At 36.3% G+C, this 24,270-nt stretch overlaps 1 protein-coding gene across 1 annotated transcript in view; it reads left to right on the forward strand.

Moving 5' to 3' along the window:
* Window positions 1-2,516: 2,516 nt before the first annotated feature.
* Window positions 2,517-24,270, forward strand: part of LOC149553090 (GTP binding Elongation factor Tu family protein) — a 62,589-nt gene continuing 40,835 nt past the window's right edge. The window contains exon 1 of the mRNA XM_089788604.1: window positions 2,517-2,979. Coding sequence (XP_089644730.1) covers window positions 2,816-2,979 — 164 coding nt within the window. The 5' untranslated portion in view covers window positions 2,517-2,815. The remainder of the gene's footprint in view (window positions 2,980-24,270) is intronic.

The following is a 24,270-nucleotide window of genomic DNA, read 5'->3' on the forward strand; positions in this document are numbered from 1 at the left end:
TAGAATATAATCCCACGTGTGCATAAGCTGATCTTTAATCCTTGAAGCGTATAAAGCCAAACTATGTCTACTACTTTGCATGTCTTCACGAGATAACCTGTATGTTGACATTAATGATAAACTCTATCACGAATGCAACACACAACCATCGAATCATTTCTCCAAATTTGCTAGGATACTCCCCTATAGGAATACCATCAACATTCATGCCAACAATTATTTGTAGAAGGGCCTTTAATCATGTGAAATATAATTCTAAAAGTGGAAGTAAAACATCCATCAAGATTATAATGTCATGCATCACAAATGAGGTGAATAGACAAATCCACCAACCTTGCAAAAATACATGTTTGGATTTCTTCTTTGGAATCCAAATTTTTATGTAGGCCAACATATCTTATTCTTTTTGGACCCACAAGTCATATCCATAGTCAAAAATTTCTAGAAATCCCTTAAGGCTAAGACTTGGTCCATTACATTTATGGAAACCATAGAGGTTACCCGAATCCATGCAATTGAAAAACATTAACTGTAGAACCAATCATAGTATAGGAGAAGGGTTCACATGAAATCTATTTATTTACTTGAGAATCTTGAGATTGACTCTCCTACTAGAGTTTGCAAGAAAGAGATGAAGAAGTGCTTAGAAAACTCATAATTATCACGAGTGCACAATAACAAATGATTATGCACAATTATATGATTTGTCTTGTTTCTTTTGCCCACTACATGCAAGTCCATGCATCTTTAGAAGAAGTTTGGATTTTAACATAGAAGAAGAGGAACTAGAAAATAAGGGTAGTGATATTTTACTATGATACCATGTCCTCTGAGTTGTGAAACAATCTCTTTGACAATATTTTTTGCAAATTTATACCAACATGCATTGCTATCCTTGTTCAAGTCAAGCGAGAACCTAATGTGATAAAGATGAACATCAAAGTCATAGTCTATACCATGAATAAAACAAATCACATAGAAGCAATCCTAAAAATATCACATGAAGGATTTGATAGAAGTATGGAACTTAGGCCTAGACCTATATTCTTTATCTCAACCTAATTCGATATTGTACAATTTTAGTACCCGTCTCACTTTTGCATGTTTTGTGGTTGAATTTGGAGAAACTAGGTCATAGGAAACACATAACATTTCATGCACCATGACAATGTTGACTTCCATATTTAGTCAAATTCTAAAAAAAGTTTTATGTATTTTGGGACATGCACAAACTAGATCATGACAAGGATATGCCTGAAGTACAAAAATATGGCAAATCAAAATATCATAAATGCTAACCCAGAGTGCTTGGCTTCCTTTCCTTTCTTTCACTCAAAGTTTTCAAGAAGGCCCATATTAACTATTATTTCTTTGTAGGTGACTATGGGTATAAAAATCACTAAGGAGAAATTTGATATACCAATGAACAGTAAAGTTATCGAGATAAACAAGAAAGAAGTTAACGCATGCTACACATAGGTCATTTAGCGAAGTTGGCAATATTCCATTCATAAAAGGGTACTAAGAGCTCAAAAGGAGATGCAATACTCAATACTCAATGAACAATATGAAAAAGAGTGTAAAAGGGAAAAAGGTGGATCAAGAACCCTTGCCAATCAAAGAGTAGACAATGATAACACAAATTTATAGTATATAGTTCCATTCTGTTGCCCATAAATATGTTCAATATAGAAGAGCACACATCTTGCTGGCACAATGATTAGTTATATTCTATATGAATTGTTTAGATTTGCTTTATTATGAATGACTTTTGTACATGATTATCTATACTCTATATATTTGGCATGATCACCAAGAGTTTATACATACACGTAGTTATATATCTTAGTAAGTAGGAAACACGTTTTAAGACAATACTTTGTTATGTTAACAAATATCATTAGAAATAACTACATAGTGAAGATACAATCATAAGACTTACAAAATTAAATTTAGAACTATCAACAACTTATTGATCTATATAATTATTTTTAAAAACTATTTAAAAAAAAAAATCTCACTACTTACATTAAAATGAAATTATACAAATAAGTTCACAAAAAAAGTACATACCCTCTATTTTTATTAGCACGTACAATCTATATTAAATTTAATAAATAATCTTCCTTCTAAATCAATTCTCTCCAAAATGTCTACCCATACATAATTATGGTTGAAAAATAAAAAAACATAACATAAAAATTTAGAAATATTTGAAAATTCCCATTTCATATTATATGTGAAAATTTCCCCAACGTGTGTATAGATATATAATTTTTTTCAAATATTGTAATTATATATGAGGGATTTAGAAAAAACCCTAAATACAACCATGGGATCATAAAATCACACCAAACATATATATGTATTCACATTTTTGACAATTTTATTTATTTATTTATTTATTTGAACTTTCCATTCTAAGTGGCTTGTGTTCTTAGCGTACTAACGCTCTGCTGCCATTCGCTGGTCTTGAGTGAATGTAATATTAAAAATGATCATTTTATAACTATTTGAAGCGCCAATCTAAAACCCTACGCTAAAACCCTTGCGGTTCTGTACTGTATTCACTACCAGGGTTTTACGCCTCTAGTCCTCCTCTATTCTTTCGTTCCTCTATCCGCTATTCATTTTTTCTTAATACAAGCTCATTTTTAATCTATAATTTCAATGTCATTTGCTTGAATGAATGCAAATGCAAGGGTTTTCTGAGCTGTGGAACTTCTAAGCTGTTAGTTCGATGCACAGTGTTTTATTTGTGTATCGTCTGGGGTTTGATTCTTGTCTAAGTCGCGCATTTTAGGTTTCTGGACAGATGGCTGCTGCAGTGGTTACCAGGGCGAGCTCTTCCAAGTCCCTGGTTCGACTCTCTGCGCCCCTATCTTATGTGTTAAGAGATGTCTATTCTTCTTCTTCTGGTTGTAATGAATGGGGAACAGATCTTTGGTGGAGGAGGAGCATGGCGACGTTCACCAGAACGTAAGTTCACTTAATCTTTATCATGTACTTCATAGTCGGGACATTTTCTTTTGATCGGGGGAAAGAAGAATATTTGTAAAAATTCAATGCGTATATTATTGGTCTAAAGGTGTTGTAGTTTCCAGAGTTTTATATCCCCGACATCAACAAACTTGGATATAACTAAGATCGACGCAGATTTTTATCCATAGGATTGCAATTTCGTTAAATTTAATTTTAAAAATTAATGCAAAATTTGTAGCGATTTTATCCTTGGGAAATGGATAAGACAAAAAAAATTATGCCATACACAGTTAATTGGAAATGCTATTCAGTACCTGAACCTGCTTATTCTGGTGGCAATGGTAAAATGTAGAATAACTATGCCTTTATTTATGCCTTCATTACTTCCTCATCTAAATGACTTGCCCTGAATAAAGATCTCAGAGAATCAGAGGGAGTTGCTTGGTAGAGACATTTACTATAATACATAATGGAAAGGTTATGGTAATCAAAGTTTTCTCGGCAGCTCACATTTAAATGATAATGGTATCCATCTTTCACGAGGCCTTTGCCCTGGAACTTAAGAGTACTAGAACCATCTAAAAGGCTAGGGGAAAAATGTAATGTCTCTGTTGGTCGAAAACTCAGTATGTTGGCTAAACTCAGGTGGTCGTTCCTCCATTGTGTTGGCAGGCATGTACTCAAACTCAATGGTGCTTGATGGTGGGGCTAGTAGTCACATGTGCTTAACGGGACTAACTTGCATTGGCTTTTTAGTGGGATGAGAACTCCGCATTATTATTGGTGGATGCCATCCAAAAACAGTTCAGGCTTCTGTTATAGTGGTTGCCTTGCTTTGTATTAGAGCCAAGCTCTCATGGTTGAGCCTTGGTGGGCATGTGATGTCCTTGTTGGATGATTAGTAATGTCCCCTTTGGGGATAATCTTATATTTTGCCCTAAAATTGTAATTCCAACAGAAAATATAAAATATAAAAGAGATAAGAGTATAAATTTACCAATTGAAATGCCTTTTAACAAGATAAATCCAGTGGCTTAGGTCCTGCACACAATATCAGTCACTTGAAATTCACATTAAATAATAAGTCAAGATAACATCTTATTTTGATTGATCATTATTATACATCATGAAATTATTTAACATTCTCATATTAAGATCTCATAAAGGCATTAGCCATTCCTATGCGCATTCTCCTTATAAACCTTATTAGGAATTTAACATTTGCAAATTGCAATCTTAAGGTTGGTCACACTCATGCTGTGAGAGCATAGATGGTTGGTCACTCTTGCATTCCTCAGTTGATCGTGGAGGCTGGCTATCCTCCTTGTCCAAGCCCAGGAGGAAGGACGATCAAACTTACATTCGACCTCCTAGCCTACAGTCATGAAAAGGTGGCTGTCCATTCCATCCCAGAGTGGTGTACTTTATAGGACCTCAAGTTCAAGTGCACTTTAAGCCCCCTAGCTCACAAGCACATCATTTTTCTTAGGTTGACATACTTGGGTCTTGTAAACTTGGAAGGTCGATTGCCCTTCCTAATGTAACTGGTTTCGCCAAATTCAATACAGATTTCTAAATGAATCCTTTATTACGTATAATTTTGAGAAACATTTAGATTACTCTTAAAGTTTAATAATTTTTTGCAAGTATTACTATAGCTTGAACACATGTATGCCTATATTTTAACTTTATTCACATAAACTATCTTTAATCTATTTGCAACTCTTGGATATTTACTTCTACTCTTAGTTAGATTGGATTACTTATTTTTAAAATCTCTTTCTTCCTCATTCCATGCCTTCATCATGAGTAGACTCACCCTATTTATAATCCTTGTAAAGAGACGAAGAGTCACAAATTTGCAACTCTTTAAAACAGACACAACTCCTACAAGAGAGGTGACCCTCTGTTAATGTTTGGTAGCTTCACTTTGATAAACTCAAGAGACTAAACTGAAGTTATATATATATTATATATGCTATACGTGTGTGTGTAGTTAAATAATAAACTATTATATTAATTAAATATTAATGAATAGACATGTCCCATGAAGGCACATGTCTATCTATGTCTTATCCACAATATAAATGGAGATTGCTGCACTTGAACACACATACCAATAAATCAGGCAGTGCAATTACATTTGCAGTGATCCTTGAAAATTTAACATGGTATCAAAGCAGGCTGGAAATGTAAGAAATGATTAAAGGAAAGAAGGTAGAAAATAATAGTGAGAATTATCAATATATCTCAAGGATGAAATAAATAAGCGACAAGATTAGATTAAATATATTTAACATATTATTGCAATCAATTAATCAAATATGCAAACATTACATCTACCAAGAATCTAACCACTACTCTTCAAAACATGAAATGCTTAGACTGCTCCATGATAAGAAATTTCTTTTGGTGATATATGAACTGTATAGGTACAAACATTGTCAAAAATTAAAGAAAGTGTGCTCGTAGAATCTATTCATCCCCTCGTGTTTTTACAGAGAAATTTCATGTTACAATTGGAAAGGCCTTGTTTGGAAGTGCCTATGCTCTCAAAATGAGCACACAAAAGATTGAACAATTTATATGAGTGCAATAACTTCCATGGAGGTCTACCATGTGGAGAGAATAAGAGGAAATTCAAACAAAAGAAAGGTTTCTGACTATAAATTGCTCAACACATATACATTGATCGTGTGCAGGAGATTGAGGGACAAGAACTAAAATCCAGATGGAAGTAATTTGATTGAAATTATTAAAGAAGTGGAATTACATACAGATGTTGGCTATAATCTTGGATATATGGTGATATGCGTGTTGAGAGTAATAAAATCAAAGACTGCCTAGGAATAAGATTCCATGTGAGATAAAACAAGACCACGCGTGGAGTGAGGTCAAAACCATGGTATCTAAGTTTGTATTTGGATTCAAACATTGAAATAAAATATGTGTATTGAGTACAAACTAAAGCATTGAAGTATGTCCATCAATTTGGCACCCTATAAAGTTGTCAACTTAACTTAATCACAAACAAGTCCCTCCTCGGGATAAGAAATACAGTTCCATGTGGAATCAGTTGTACTTGAGTTGGACAAATTGATCAATATGTGGATAGTATAAGAAATAAGTAGACCCTGATTCGAAAGGGAAAAGAGAATACCGTCCCACATAAACAGATTTTTAGTAATCATCAAACCCATAACGTCAAGTTCCTTTTGATCAAATTGGCCATTTGTATAAGTCTACCATTATGTAGATGTAGCACAAGTGTCACAACAATTAGTGGACTGAGCAATCACACCTCAACATACACTAAGATAGTCAGATTTACTAAGACACTGACTAAGTACATTGCCAATGGCTCAACACACGACTGAGCCCTATGATATGTGAGGGCCACGTCGAGTTCATTTTTGTTTTGAATGGTTGTAATTGATCCAGACCTGGATATTGTCTCCCCTTAGCATATCAAATCTTATGTCGTTTTGTGGACTATTGTGGGTGACATAATGGGTGTCCAGGTTTGCAAACTCAACCTTGTCGAATGTCTCAAGAATGATGATTAATGCCACCTTCATAATTCACCCCACTAACATATGTGCAAGAAAAGTTATATTGAATAGAATACTTATTAGGGTTGAATATTCCATACACATAATGGGCCCAACCATCGAAAGTAGCAAGCGAGGGAAAAATTACATCTACATGGGCTCCAACATGTGGGACGTATGATTGCAAGCCTTTACAAACTCTGACATATTAGATATGTTAGGCAAAAAGAAAAAGGGAACAAAATTGATCAACTTTGGAAATCGATCACTACTCATAATATTGATCGACATATTCCTAAGAAATGTAAATAAGGTTTGTAGATTACATAAGGTATGGATTATTATTATTTCATATTTAGAGTGAATGACTTGTTATTTAACATTTGATGAGTCTTTTGAAAAATGTATGTCAATAAAGCTAGTCATTATGAATAATGACATCAGTCATGAAAGTTATAAGGTTATATGGACAATAAATACATCCTCAGTTATAGCTAGGAAAATATTATATTGATCCCCTAGAAATATAATAATATGTTGAAAATATCAATTAAAGTATATCTATAGAAAATGGAATATATTTATATATGTTCAATGTACATACTTAAATTAGATATTTATTATATTGAAATAATGGGGATCATTCTCAAATTACTGTCAAATAGAATGAAAGATCAATGGATGTTGATGTACAAATAAGTATTTATTATCCTTGAGTATTTTATTTATCTAATCATTGTAATCTCTCCCTTACTTGTGTTTCTATATACACATTTGCCTTGATCTTTTCCTCCGAGAATGTTATTGCAGGAAAAGGGGGATTGATATCAGATTCAGAGGGAGTGACACTTTTTCAAAGACAACTTTGGATGAGGAGTTAAGAAGATTAAGATTCAGAGGGAGCTTGACATTTCATTAGAGGCAACCTTGAAAGAGAGGGAGTAGATAGAGGATATGATTCAGCCAATCTTTAGTGATCTTAGTCGTATTGATTTAGAGGGAGTAAAGCATGTTGAGATGGATTCTCTAGTGACAATAAATTGTAGCTGTCAAGAGGACTATGATTCATGAATATACTTCGCTACTATGTGATTTTAGTGGGCCTACCATCCTGTGTACATCATGAGGAAGTGACGACTTCCAAATGATCATAAGTTATTGAAAGGTGACGATTTTACAATAACTTAATTTTCTATTATGATGGATATCTTACGATGTCTATGTAGATCATGATAGCTTATACCATGCATGGTGGATGTTTATATGGTAAGCCTTATGAGAATGCGTGTGCACGAACCTTATAAACATTTTTTGAGTATATGGTGAATGTTTTGAAAATTGATGTTTTGGAGGCCATTACATAGAGTACTTGGTGAATATCATGCGACTTAATGTTCTGGAGGCCATTACTTGTAGTACTTGGTGAATATCTTACATCTCAACATTCTGGAGGCCATTACTCAAAGAGTATTTGGTGAATATCATATATTGATATTTTGGAGGTCAATACTCATGTGACATCAAAATGGTGAATATCAAATGTTGATATTCAACAGACCATTACTGTATTGAGCACATGGTGAATATCATGTGTTGATATTCACCATTACTCAAAGTATTTGGTGAATATCATATGTTGATATTCTAGAGACCAATACTCATGATATCAAAACGGTGGATATCTTCCGATCAAAGATATCCTTAAAATTTTGTCATTACATGTATTACCAATGGTGTAATTTATGTGTTTATCCTCCCTAGCTAAGAGGGAGTGTTAATGTTATGTAACTTCAGAAGGATAAACTCATGAGACTAAAATGAAGTTATGCATAATATATATGTGTGTGTGCGTGTAGTTAAATAATGAACTATTATATTAATTAAATATTAATGAATAGACATGTCCCTTCTATCCATATCTTATCCACAATATAAAGGGAGATCGCTGCACTTGGAACACACATACCAATAAATTAGGCAGTGCAATTACATTTGCAGCGATCCTTGAAAATTTAACACCCTCCATAACTAATCATTCCTATAATGATGCCAACTTTCAAAAACCAATCAATACCTTTTCAATTATGTTTGAGCTCTTTGGGATGAATCATTGCCTTTGTGTTTCCCTTTGCTGAATAAAAGGCAAGGTTTTATAATTTATAAATGCAGTGATATGAGTGGGATACTCCTTTAAGCTGATTTGCCCCTTTAATCAGACAATCATTGTTATTTCATTTTCTTAATCTCTATTATTCTTGGTTGGCCATATATATTCAATTGCCCAAGCATTAGCCAGTTGGATTGGTATCTACTTTTGCTTCATCTGGGCGAATCTTGCCACTTATCGTGTTGTTGGTCTTGCTACCCTTGCCCTTGTGATCAGAGGCCCCTACCCCAACGATGACATCTTCCTTTGTGTGCACCAAGGGGCACTAAAAAGGTGTAGGGCCATACTTGCAATCTCCTTAGTTCAGGGCATGACATGAAAACTCAATATTTTGTCTAAATCTTGATGAATGTTCCTTGATTGTGCTAGTGAGCATGTGCTAGTTGGTGAGGATAGAAGTCATGTGTATATGAGGGGGTTGGCTTGAATTGACACTATACTAGGACAAAAAACCCACTCATGGTTGTGGACATTTACCATTAGTTCGGGCTTCTAGCATGATGTTGGCCTTGCTTGGTATTAGAGTTGAAGTCTCAAGTTGAGCCTTGCAGAGGATGGTTGGCATGTAATATCACTAGTGGAAGAAAACACAATGTGTTGGCTTAATTTCGTTGGACATTCCTCCATTATGTTGGTGAAAGTCTACTTGAACTGGATTGTGGGGCCAATGAGCATGTGCCCAAAAGAAGGTTTGCTTGCATTGGCTATTTACCAGTGATGAAAACCCCACTCTTAATGCTAGTGGACACCACCATGAGTTTGGGCTTATGGAAAAGCAGTAGTTTCAAGAGTATAAAGGGAGCTATAGTTCGAGACTTAAACATAACCCCCTACCCAAGGCTTTCGAGGCAATTATAGTTTAGAAATTCTAGTTTTGGAAGAAAGTTACTATAATTCAAACACTATGATTTCGTCCCACCTATGAAGCAATAGAAAAACCCCTTGATCAGAGTGCCTTCATTGACTAACGTTTGCATGGATTGGAGATTGGGCTAGTAATGTATAGAGCCCCCTCTAATTTGGAGTCCAATTTGAACTTTTGAAGGATCAATCAATAATTTCTATATAGAGGCTATACTAATCTTTCCATATTTGGATAGGGGTCTCTTTGGATCAGCTAGGAATCCTCCGTTTATATATGCCTTGAATTGTAACAACTTACAAGAAGGCATTTCCATTTTGCTGATTAGAGATCACTTTTCGGAGATTATTTGAACAAAAGCATGTATGGGCATCCACCAAAAGCCTAGATTGATGGAGAATGGCCTGCTGAAGTGTTAAATGTGGGGTTTACACAATGCAAAAGTGCTAGTCAAAACTAGTTTCCTCATGGACATGTGGTTGTTGGCCCTACTTTTGGTTCAGAATCATGCTTGCTAGATCAATGGAGGATTGGCTGCTAGGGTTTAGCCAACATATTGGGTTTTTGTCTACTAGGGACATTACAAAAAAGCGTAAATAATAATCATCAATTTTGTTTAGGATTGTAGATTTATTGCTTGACATGTTGAAAACCATAATGACTTAGGAATCTTTAGATTTCAACTAGTAGAAATGACAAAACACAAGCACCAACATTTAGTTCACACATTCAAACACATTAGTGTTTTTCAAATTCAGTGGTTGTGTTTGGACAAACATGGTTTTCAAAGACTTCACTACTTGCATCCTATTAAAATTGAGATGTTCTTATGATGTTTGATGCCAGAATTAGAAGGTGAAACCCATGTTGAATGATATGCAATTTTAGGAAACAACATAAGCCGTAGAGGGTAAGGAAGAATTACAAGGAAAAGACAACAACTTGAGAACTTTCAAAATTCCGAGTGCTTGGAAAATCAAAATAGAAATTGGAAAAAGTTGAAGTTGAGGAAAGAATGGAAAATTGGTGGCAAATAAAATCGTTACTACAAAAAGGATGAAATAATCAATTTGACTAATCAAGTGGAAGGAGGATAAGAATTATGATGAAACTGAACAAGAATATATATGATCATCACAAGTGAGTGTAATAAATTCATTGTGAGGTCTTATAGGTGCTCTTCTAATGAAGATACATATTATGGAACTAAAAGCTGTAGAATTGTATTGACTTGTATGGTGCCGACAATCTCCTCTTATCTTGTTTACCAAAACATGTGCATTCCTTTTGAAATATTAAGTATTGTGGCTTTGCAAAGTGGTGCTAGGTTTATGTTATTATTTACAAAGACTTTGTGTTGTTCAATGAATGCTTTGATTGCTATTTAGAAATATAATTATAGGATCCATATAGTTTAATATTATTAAAGAGTTCAAAGTCATATTTTTATTTATTGTTATCTTTGCATTACGTCCCTTTTAATTTTCTGCATAAAATTTCATGTGTCACATGAGAGAGTTGTTCTTTAGGGTCCCCAATGTACTTTACTATATATATAGGACATATTGTTAGGAATTAGTGTTTGCAAAACTTTGTTAGTCTTAGAATATCACATTTATAGGATAATATAAATTAAAATATTTGAATGTGAGATTTTAGGAGAACAACTCCTCTATCGTTGTGGGAGATTAAACCCCTATATAATTGTGCAACGTATTGAATGACACAATATGTTGAAATACGATAATATCTTTGTGTATACTTTGGAATTCAAGGAACACTTTCATGAGAGGGTTTGGAATATGAGATCATTATGATTCTTCTAGCTATAGGACTAGAGTAGTGCAAATGTGTGAAGATTGCTATCTTTTGTTAGAAGGTAAATGGATGATTAGCTTCCTACCAAAAGAGTATTGACACCTTTTGAGTTTGGGCATGGTAATCAAGTAGTTGATGAAGAATTTGTATTGGAGCATGATGATGTCAAGGAGTGTGGTGATCAAAGTGTTTGTGTTGAAGAGTTCACATTGGAACCTACACTAGATAATTGGATTATTGAGTTGCAAGCCATTGTTGGGGAGGATGCCTTCAAGTTTGAATCCAATTGAGAGAAAATGGTGGAAAAGAATGTTGATACTAAGTGATAGATTGTTTCTTAAGTCCAAATGAAGTACGATGCTCAAGCTTGAACTTGCCAAGTCTTTTGTTTGGTGAGAAAAACATTGATATTGAGGATGTTATTGATAAGGAACTAGAACATTATGTAGCAAATGTTTTTGAACTAGTGAATTCTAAATTAAAGCATGCATATGCAAATGTTGAGGTGGGAGAAGATGCTTAATAAATCAAGACAAATGTTAAGGAATCAAAGAAATCCCACCACGTGTAGTTAGATTCCTAGCACTTCAGGTTAGAGAGGTTTCTTAGTGTGTTGGATGTGAAATAGCGTGATTGAGTTCAACAATGGATAAGTTTAAACATAATGGAATTTAATGATATTGATGAGATGGAGAGCTATTATGTGTTGTGGATGGTAAGCTTAGTCAACATGTGTTCAATGCAAGTTTGTTACATGAGGATTTTCCTAAGTTGGCTGCTTGAGTGTTAAGTATGGAGGGCAATATCCTAAGTTGGTTGATTGAGAAGAATCTTGAGTATTTTCTCGCTTTTGTATGGTATTCTTTGGGTTCAAAGTCACTGAATTTTTGGCTTTGTTTTGGTTAAAATTGGTGACCACTAAATGATTTCCGCTTGTCATGCTAGATGCACAAGAGATGTGTATAGTAGAAGAAATAATTCTTGTAGATCCATGTAGATTATAATATTACATGCATCAAGATTTTTGTACCATAATGTGGATAGTTGAAAGGGCAAATAAACAATAAAACCTCACGATTATGTAAAAGGGCGCCATCTAAAATGGGGACCATATCAAGATGTTTCAATTTATATAGAATTAGATGATGGTTGCATGAAGATACTCAAGAATTGCATATTCAACTTGCAATGTGGGACTTTGGGAAGCATGATATATAGAAAACACAAAACTTAATCCTTTGTTTTATTGAAGGAGTTGAGATTAAATTTATGTACACAAAACTTAATCCTTTGTTTTATTGAAGAAGTTGAGATTAAATTTATGTTTTGGAGGCAGGGAGGAAGGAGGCTAAATATAATCTTTCATCAACCACTAAGGATGATGTTACCTTTTGTATTAGTGACATTTCATTTCATTTCATTGTTGTATGCAAAGTAAAATATTATAAAATATCCTTTCTTAAGAAAAGAGGATAATAATGAAATCGTTAATATAATATAATAAATTATTGATAGGAGAGCATTTGGTTATACAGATCCTTTGACTACTAAACTTCTGGAAACTGTGATTGGTTAGTGATAAGTTCATTGCAAGTAAAAGTGGGATAAATTCTTGTATATAGGTGACCATTTACAACAAGATCCCAACAACAACACGTAAAACTAGAAGTGTGCATAGCCATACGATTCTCCTTTTAGTTCATGTGATGTACTTCCCCCTATGTTCCCACAAAGGGGTTTTTGTAAGGAATTAATGTCACATGGGTTAGGATATGGTTGTTAGTATTAGAATATCACATATGTGGGGTAATATAATTAGTCGAATAAGAGATTGTAGGTATGCGAGTTGTTAGAACAACTCATATAAATTGGGACTGGTTCCTGACAAGCACTCCCAATAAGAGATTGTGATGTCAAATAAGAGATTGTAGGTATGTGGGAAGCACTTTCTAGCATTGTCATCAACCAACTCTATAAGGCTAAAGTTGGTTTATGACAATGCTAGAAAGTGCTTCCCACACCTACCCAAGTTTACTCAAGGTAATTGTGTTGCTGGGTAATTTGGTCTTAAAAATAAAGAAGAAAACATACTTAAATAAATAGTAACTAAATTTAAACATAAAATTGTATCATTTATGTCACCTTTAGTAGGTGTACAATTGATTAAATGGACAACACAAGATGTCTAAAAGATATGTTAATAATTTGCTTTAGCAAACAAGCTAGTTACTTCACAATTTTTTTGGTTTCCATTATGACGAACTCAATGACCTCTATGATTATTAATTTGCATTAGCTAATAAGCTGACCATTTTACAATACTTTGTGTTGTCTCGATTATGACTAACTCGATGGCTTCGATGAGGATGTCATAATCCATGACTTCCAAAATCCTTGCTCCCATAGAGGACATTATAATCATATTGATAATTATGAACTGCTAATTCTTGGCATCTTTCCATCCATTGGAAACATTGAACTCCTTTGTCTTGACCCATGAACTCTTAATGAGTTCCAGTGAGTCTTCTACAAGCTCCACTCATTTTGTCAAAAGGTGCACCTAACTTGTGCTCTTGTACCCTTTTGGAGCTTCATTAACTTTACTCATTATTTCTCGCTAATGTAGCAAGCAAATTTACCTTGAAAGACAAACAATATGCTTAGACACATTTTGCAATGTGTTGACTAGTGAGCTCTCAATATTCATTTTGAAATGTTCTTCTCAATGGTCTATTCACTCTCTAGTGTGAAGTGGGCTTTTCTTGCTGCATGGTTAAAATTGGGTAGCTATATTAAAACTCCAAGACTGGATGTTGAAGGAGGAGCCTCATCATTCAAGATCCTTTCTCGTCCAAAGGATGACTTGTTTAATGGGCAATTGCTTCTTTTGTTTATTCTTGCTTGCAATATTTTCCACCAAATTTAGACTTTGGCATAGGTGAACCCTTCTTGCATAGGAAAGCCTTAATTTCTCTTCTGGGTGTTAAAACTTGAACCAAAATATTTTTTTAAGAAATGAAATATAAAATCTTAAGAAAAACAAACAAGACAAGGATTTTTATCTTGGGAAAAGCCCTCTTCACCGAGGGAAACAACCCAACCCACCCAATTTGTGCTCTTTATTCGAATGGAGATTAGAATAATATCATAGATCAGATGTATATAAACACTAACAGTGGTCTAATGCCCAAGTAACAATTCATGGGAAATATGATACAATAACAATAAAATGCCCAAGTAACAATTCCTGGGAAATATGATACAATAACAATAATAAACAATCTGCCAAATACAATCAATGCCTGATCAAATAATATCTCTCCTTCACAGTATTTGTATATGAGGAAACACCAAAACATTCTTTTAATACAAGCCGTAAGAATAATACTCGATGACCATGATAAAATGCAGAAAGTTTTTTCAAAGATCATATGAAGAACAACAGTTATAGAAGAATATGAACCGATGAGACATCATTGTCTTTATGAACCGATAAAAATAACAAAACAACGAAGCTCCTATTAATAAAGCAAACCTCAAAATATGAAACAACAAAAATGGCTCCGCCCACGCTCTACGTTGGTATATATGCTGGAAGTACGAAACATAGGAGTCCAGTCATCATCAAATTGCGCAAGTGGCAAATTGGAGTCAGCATAATGCTTAAGTGCGGTGGAGAGATAATTCTGTATAAAAAATCATATGTTAAGACAATAATATATGCTAAGAAATATGAGAAACACTATACGATCTGGAGGAGATAACAAAGCTTGCTTAGAACAGAGACGACAACCAACCAATATATATAAAGAATAAGGACATCCATAAACTATCATGAACAAAAACTAGAGGGTTGAAGAGGTACGAGCAAAACTTGCAGAAGAACTTATAACCAACCGATATAGAAGAAGAATTGAGACATGATAAGATTTGTCTTGCAGCTCCATCAAATTTCAACACTCCCTGTTGGCAAGAGAGAGATCTTCAGAGTACATTCCCATGACAAGTGCACATGATTGCAACCTATAGTAATGTCAATACAAATCTCATTGTAGATTTAATAGAATTGTTATCTCAACACAACAATGAACAATTGTTATCTCATCATAACAATAACAACGTGTTATTTCATCATAACACTAAACGAATATTATCTCATAAAACATATTCACCATAGCTATACCTAGAAGGGGAAAGATAAGGATAAGATAAGGAGTCACACACGACTTCCACCATATTACGAGGTAATTGGTAAATACTTGCCTTGTTAATAACAGAGACTGAAAGGTCAATTTATACAAAAGAATGAGACGATGTTTCCTTAGGAAACAATCGTAAAGAATAGAAACATTCTATTATAGAGAAAGCAAAAAACGAAAGCAAACTAAAGTTAAAGATATTTACAAGATAACCATTAACTAATAATAGACGTCTTATCTATTATTGTAATACCCTCCCTTAATGGTTAATCTATCTAACACACCAAGTTGTCCTCGGAATTTGACAAACTTATCAGGGCCAAGAGGCTTGGTGAGAATGTCTGCAGTCTGATCTGTGGTAGGAACATACTGCAGATCTATAGTCCCATCTTCAACCAGCTGTCGTATGTAATGACTATGAACATCCACATGCTTGGTTCGTTCATGGAAGACTGGATTCCGTGCTAACTTGATAACGCCTTCGTTATCAACAAACAGGGTAGTCGGTCTTGCTGGTGACATCTGCATATCCCCAAGCATCCGACGAAGCCAGATAGCTTCACATCCTGCCTTAACAGTCCCTCTGTATTCAGCCTCTGTAGAAGAGAGAGAAACTGCCTGCTGCTTCTTGCTGGTCCATGTGACTGCACCGGATCCCAAACTGAACACATATCCAGATGTTGACTTTTTATCATCAACAGAGCCTGCCCAATCTGAATCTGTGAACCCACTGAGTTTAGGATTAGAACTCTGAGAATACAGAAGTCCATAATTAGAAGTGCCCTTCACATAACGAAGCACACGCTTTGCTGCCATCCAATGATCAGCCTTAGGAGCTGTCATAAAGCGTGAAATATAGCTGACTGCGAAGCTGATATCAGGCCTAGTAGCAGATAGGTAGATGAGGCTGCCTACTAGTTGCCTATACGTAGCATCATCAACGGAAGGAGAATCAGACTTGGCTGATAACTTGAGACCTTTCTCCATAGGTGTAGATGTAGGTTTGCAATCCTGCATTCGGAATTTGTCTAACAAGGCCCTGACATATTTGGACTGAGAGATGAATATACCAGAAGACTGTTGCCAAACTTCAACACCTAAGCAATAATGTATGAGCCCAAGGTCAGTCATATCAAAAGACTGGCATAAGTGTTGTTTGATTCCCTGAATCAAAGATGCCGAACTGCCAGTGATGATCAGATCATCCACATAGATAACCAGAAGGATGATGTCATTGTCAGTAGTTTTGATGTACAGATTTGAGTCTGAAGAACTCCTCTTGAAGCCTTGATCACTGAGGTACGTAATCTTGATGTACCATGCCTGAGGGGCCTGCTTCAAACCATAGAGAGCTTTTACCAATCTGAGAACCTGATGGTCTTTACCAGCAACCTTGAAACGACGAGGCTGCGTCATGTAGACCTCTTCATGGAGATCACCATTCAGGAAAGCACTCTTTACGTCCATCTGATGGACCTTCCAGCCAAACTGTGCTGCCATGGCTAGGACTAATCTGATGGTGCTCATCTTTGCAGTAGGAGCAAAGGTCTCCTCATAATCAACGCCTTGACGTTGAGAAAAGCCCTTTGCCACTAAACGAGCTTTGTACTTATCCAAAGTACCATCTGATTTGTATTTGATTTTGTAGACCCATTTGCAGCTAATGGGTTTCTTCCCTGGGGGAAGATCAGAAAGGACCCAAGTGTTGTTCTTCAGCAGGCTCTGGTGTTTAGATTGCATGGCCTGTTCCCACTCTGGAATTCCTTTAGCCTCGGAATATGTTTGAGGTTCAAACACACTGTGAATGTTGGCCATAAGAGCAAAGTTAACAGAATCTGTAGTTTTGCTCTTTTTTCGAGCAGTTCTCCCATCAATGAGCTCATCATCATAAAGATCAGCAAGTGTCTTAGCCCACCACTTAGGCCGGAGAGGAGAATGACCAACAGTAGTACTAGGAGATGCTTGATCAACAGGATCCTGATCAGAAGAATCTGGATCAAACTCAGGTGAAGCATCTTCAAAACGCGGTGATCCTGCAGGAGAAGCTGGAGGTGTCTGTACAGGTATCACTGGCAGGACTGGAGCTGTAGGAGCTATTGGAGCCCTCCCATCAGGTGGACCTAATGGAAGCCGAACTCCCAAATCATGAACCTGCATAGGCTGGTCTGCTGGATCAGGAACAGGAGAAACATGCATGAATGGTCCTCACTGCTCATCAAAGACTACATCGCGGCTGTATATGAGACAAGATGTCTCAACATCAATAAGGCAGTAGGCTTTGTGAAGACTGCTATATCCAGCAAGCATCAGTTTCTGACTCTTGGAAGATCGCTGATGCCAAAGTGTGCTGATGGAAGATCGCCGAGCAGCCATAGCTAAGTCCTGAGAATCACTAGAATCAGTAAGTCTGAAAAGACCATGATCCTCAAGACCAACTGCAACAGTAGACTTAGTCGCCCGATCAGTGATGGTGCACTGATGTGAACTGAAGGTGACTGCCAAGCGCGGAGAATGTCGCAGCAACTGACTGACCGAGAGTAGATTTAGTTCCATCCCTGGAACGTAGTACACATCAAGGAATATGAGCTTCCTCCCAACAGACTGAATTTGAATGTTGCCTTTACCAATAACTGTGTACTCTTCTCCACCACCAAAGATAACAGAATCTGAATAAGGCTGGTAGTCAGTAAACCAGTCTCTGCGGTGAGTGAAATGTCGAGAGGCACCTGAATCAATGTACCAGGCAAATGACTGCACATGATCTGCGGGTCTTTTAGCCATGAAGGCGTAAAAGGCAAATTTCGCTTGCTCAGTGTGCTCTACACTGTTCGCTTTGGGTTGCGAACTTGATTGCTTAGACTGGGCAGCTAAGCGTTTCCAACATGCAACCTTCATGTGACCATACTTGTGGCAATAGTTGCATTGAATGTTCTTCTTTTTGGTACCATCGGATGCTGGAGCAGAAGACTTCTGCTGAGATGGTTGCTAAAACTTGCCCTTATCCTTCTGAAAGGATTTCGCAGCAAAGGCTTGCTCAGTGGAGGTGGAACTGGAGCTGCTACCGAATTGTTGTTTCCACCGATCTTGCTGAAGTAGCAGGGTGCAGAGATCAGTGAACTTTAGATCAACACCAGTAGATGTGATGTTGAGAGTCTCGATAAAATGCTCATAGGAATTTGGTAAACTCCGAAGAGTGATTAGCACAATATCCTCTTCCTCCATCTTGCGACCGATGGCAACTGATCACGGATTTCCTGAATCCGATTCAGGTGTGCCTGGAGCGAGGTGCGCTCATCCATGACAATAGAAAACAGAGTGTTTTTCAGAAAGAAGGCTTTGCTCTTGTCGGAAGTCTCATGAAGACCTTTGAGATGTGTCCAGATTTCGGCAGCTGTTTTGCCGGATGGAATCTGAGAAAGCTGGTCATCAGCTACGGATAGTTTGAGAAGCATTACTGCCTCTCGATTATTCAGATCCCATGTATCTTGATCAGGACCCGGAGAAGTCGGACGCTGCGTAACACCCAGAACAAGTTGATCGGTGTTTCAATATTCGAAGATTGCAATGATGCGCTGCTTTCAGGTTCCATAATTGTGACCATTGAATTTGGAATTATGCTTGAGCAGAATATTTGTCAGAGATGCCATGGCACGTTTTTCAATGAAAAATTGTGAAAATCTGTAAAGGCACGTTCTTCGAGGCAAAAATACGAAAGACCCAGAAGAATCGGAGAATGACCCAGAAGAGAGCTCGAAAAACCCAAAAGGAATCTGTTGTCGTTTTTTGAATCCGCTGGCTCGAAAATTGAGGCACATTAATCGAGGCACCCAGAAAAAATGGACGACAACCCAATTGAGCTCTCGAAAAACCCATCAAGAATTTGCAAACAAAATAATTTTTCGACCCCAAAAATTGGGGTTTCGAAAAAAAATGGCCCTAGCTGAAAAAAGCTTGAAAAAACTTCAGATTTCTTGATGAAAAGTGGTCGAATCTGCTTCAAAAATGACTAAGAATAGGTGGGATTGCAGAGGCGACAAGTACTGGGTGAAGGTCGTGACTGTATTTGTAGGAAAAAATAGAAGAAATCGCGCGGGTTGCAAAAAACGCGATTTCCCTGTCAATTTTAGATGCGGGCCGACCATACACAGACCTCCAAAAAATGCATTTTTCCAGTTATGAAGCCGTGATTTGCAGAGGAGTTCGGTCAAAAGAAATCGCGATTTGCATATACCAGTCACAAATGGTAAAAAATGGCCACGATTTCCACGTGATTTGTAGACCTGTAATTCGGGAATTTCTCCAAGCAGAAAACCCTAGGTGGGTTTTGGAGAAATTAGCTGAAATAATTTTTGGAAAAATTTAAACAAATAATTTCAAGAAGTTAGCTCTGATACCATATTACGAGGTAATTGGTAAATACTTGCCTTGTTAATAACAGAGACCGAAAGGTCAATTTATACAAAAGAATGAGACGATGTTTCCTTAGGAAACGATCGTAAAGAATAGAAACATTCTATTCCAGAGAAAGCAAAAAACGAAAGCAAACTAAAGCTAAAGATATTTACAAGATAACCATTAACTAATAATAGACGTCTTATCTATTATTGTAATACACCATTCCTACCTGCAGAGGGTGGATTCACCATGCCTACATGAAGAGGGTGAAAGAAAATGAGAAGACTACACTTCCACCATGCCTACTTGCAGTGGGTGGAAAGAGGGCTTAAACCTCAGACTTCTCCCAGAGGAGAATGCTCTTCCATTATGCCCACTATCTCACCTCTAACTTCTCTCACAGAGAAGAACTCATTATGAAATAAGTCATTGGAGTTGACACTCTCTCTCGGTAAGGACAACATTCTCCACGGTGCCAAGCTTATCTCAAAAGTAGCAAAACTTCATTCTAGGAAAAGGTTTGATGAGAATGTCTGCATTCTGCCCTTTGTTAGTAAACAGATTTGTCCTCTCAAAAATATCTTTGCAAACGACCCTTAAATGCCCAAAATGAGAAGACAAATAGAACTAACAGTTGGAAAGACTACCACAGGGTTGATAGTTTTCCTCTAAATTGAGAGGTACAACTCTCTCCTAGAGGATGTTCGGTGAATCGAACAACTTGATATGTCTTTGACCTGAAGACATAAAGGCTTACTGACATCCATGCATAAACATGGGATGAATGCGGTTATTAGACTTGTAAACTGAACAAAGAGAGGACCAACAAACAACTACAAGACCACTTATTAAGCCTTTCACATTATAGAGGAAATGAAAGGAGTTAAATATCTTATTATGCCAACTATAAGATGTGTCTTTGACCTAAAGACATAAAGGCTTGTTGACATCCATCCATAAACATGGGATGAATGTGATTATTAGACTTGTAAATTGTTGTCCTCTCAAAAATATCTTCGCAAACGACCCTTAAATGCCCAAAATGAGGAGACAAGTAGAACTAATAGTTGGAAAGACTACCACGGGGTTGATAGTTTTCCTCTGAATTGAGAGGTACAACTCTCTCCTAGATGATGTTCAGTGAATCGAACAACTTGATATGTCTTTGACCTGAAGACATAAAGGCTTACTGACATCCATGCATAAACATGGGATGAATGCGGTTATTAGACTTGTAAACTGAACAAAGAGAGAACCAACAAACAACTACAAGATCTTTATAAGCCTTTCACATTATAGAGGAAATGAAAGGAGTTAAATATCTTATTATGCCAACTATAAGTTATGTCTTTGACCTGAAGACATAAAGGCTTGTTGACATCCATCCATAAACATGGGATGAATGTGGTTATTAGACTTGTAAATTGAACAAAGAGAGAAGGACCAACAAACAGTCACAAGACCATTTATTAAGCCTTTCACATTACAGAGGAAATGAAAGGAATTAAATATCTTATTTTGCAAACTATAAGTATACAAACCGACTGATTTACAGATACACATGAACTTGATGTGATAATACAGAATTGTATTTAAAACAGGAAAGAAAAGACCACAAAATCAGTTTCAATCCAGGAAACCCACATTCATACCTCAAGATCTGATACATGTAAATTCCTTCTCATTTCAAATACATGACAACTAAGTCATAGGATTCGTCAAATTTCATCCATGAGATTCAGATTTCAACGAATTTTTCCTCTTTCCAAACTTCATCCAAATTTTATGATATTTAATTTAATACTGTTATTTAATATAAGAGTATATTATTTTAAACTGATATTGAGTTATTTAGTTAAATTATTTAGCAATGTTTAGCTGTTTAGATGATTTTTGTCGAATTTTTATCCTTGCCAAATTTCATTCAAATTTTATGATTGACGAATTCGAACCTTGTGACAGCATGGCAGAATAACCATGTCATTATTTTATCCCTGCAATTACAATCAAGGTGCAGAAAATAGAATCAATCCACTATTTCTCTGTTACAATAACATTCAGCAAATATTCCCCTTCCCTGGAGCCTCAAGACTTGGTGCAAAAGAATAAGAAACCCTTAAATGACTTTGTTTCACATTTAAACTTGACCATCCCCGTAGCAATTCAGTTGCATAACTGATTCTTGAAAATGTGTTTTTCTTTCTTTGGTTATGTAAGTCCATTTTCAAATTAAGGAGTATTAGAGTCTTAAAATAAAACTTTAGGAAAAGATCTTTACTTTGTTTTACATGACCCTTTCTGCCCACATTTGCAATGTCCAGCCAACACATAGATACAGATGCCTATATCCTTTAGTTATATCCATGATGCCTTTTATGGTGGACGCATGGCTTGACAATGAGGAGTTGTTAATTGTGTAAGAAAACATGTGTCATGATCCTTGTTTCTTCACTGCGATATGTGATAAATCATGGCTGTCATTTTGTTAAACAGTCGGCATTCATTTTACTGGGGTCAACGAAGCATCTATAGTCATTACCCGTCCACCATTGCCACCTGCTTTGGCATCACCATGATCTGTCCAAATGGAATTTTCATGTTGGGACTTGAAAGATTAGCAGTATCACCAATGAACCTTATCACTGTCAAGTCTATTTCTCAATGAACTTCTTTACTCCAGGGGTGTTCGGCTCCTCAACTTCCTTATCTTGATGGTCAATGATTATCTCTTTAGCATCTGATGGTTCCCATGTGACTATAGCGATTTTGGGTATGTGTTCCAAATGGTCATCATTGTAGGGTTTCTGCCAAATGAGTCTTCTATACAAGCTTCCAACACTGGCAATGGGTGACATATCTGATTCCGAGTGTGCCTTGTTCACTCGCATGTAATGTCCATGTTCTCCAAAGGTAATGGTGGAGACTGAGCGCACCTAATTACCGATTTATCAAATTATAATACACCAAAACCCGCTACAATTATATCTTGCCAAATTGGACACTCCTCTTTGCAGAAGTCTTGTGCAAACCCTATTCTTTTAAATGGGTGTTGTAGGCTATCATACTCAGTCATGCCCAATTTATGTCCTGTGAGACTCAGTGTGAGAGATTTAAGATTACGACTTCTCTCGGTATTAGCTTACATTTTCTTATGACTGCATTTGTCCCTATATTTGAGGGCTCCAACTCCAACACATATGACAGTAAAATGCATATCCTGTGAATCTGAATGCTCATCCACTGAGCTCCCAAATCGGCACCAGAGTTGTTGAGTTGGGTTTCGCAACTGTCAACAACATTAGATGAAAGGCTTCCAGTATTTCCTTGGTGTTGATAGAGGGCAGGAGCTCTGGGACAAAATGCCTTTCTATAAAAGAAAACTTCTTACTCCAAATATATATAAAGAATCATTTCGAGCAATTTGCACTTATCTTTCATGTTGATGGCCGCAGATATAACCTCCTGACAAATTCATCATTGAGAAAGATGAATCGGATTCAAAACATCACAACCCATACTGAAATCGATGACATACATGATGATCCTCAGCTAATGAGATGCGAGCTTTTTATGTCATTCTGGGAAGGATCAAAGCCAGTGCCAACAATATAGCATTTCTTCTTCACATGGATATCAAAGTTACATTAGACAGATCAATCATTTTGAACAAGGAAATATATGTAGAAAGATCGAAGTGCACATGGAGAACTGATTCGACCAATGTTGTGCAGATTCTGATTGGTCTTGAATTTAATGATTTCATGTTTTCCTATGTATGTTGATAATTCTCTATTTATCATATCTTTCCACTGATACCATGAGTCATTTACCACATTTCTTGATAGAGAAGCCAACTCTATCAATGGCAATGAGCCACCTTGATTGGGATTGAGTGGTGTCTAGCACTTACAGTTATAGCCTGTGGATCTTGAGATTGCAATTAACATTGTGTCTAACCATTCATGCACATTTCCTTACTTTGTGATAGTGCTTACAACAACTGCCACCAATATGCCAGGATACAAAATTCCCCTTCCAGGTGATCCTAGGTGTGCTCTGTTTCACTCTTCAGCTAAACAACTAGAGCATGGCCCCAAGCTTCACTCACATTTCTTTTATTTCATTGACATCCGTGAGATTTTTCAGATGTCTATGGCTATATTTGAACTTATTTGATGATAGGAATATCATGTTCCGCATATTAACACTTGAAGCTTGCTATATTTTCTTAGCCTTGGGCATTGCAAGTCAGATAAACACATGGCATCTAATGATTCTTGAACTTTGATTCTGCAA

The sequence above is a fragment of the Cupressus sempervirens genome, chromosome 6, assembly GCF_028749045.1.
Source record: "Cupressus sempervirens isolate cs-2001-9-10 chromosome 6, ASM2874904v1, whole genome shotgun sequence".
NCBI lineage: Eukaryota > Viridiplantae > Streptophyta > Pinopsida > Cupressales > Cupressaceae > Cupressus > Cupressus sempervirens.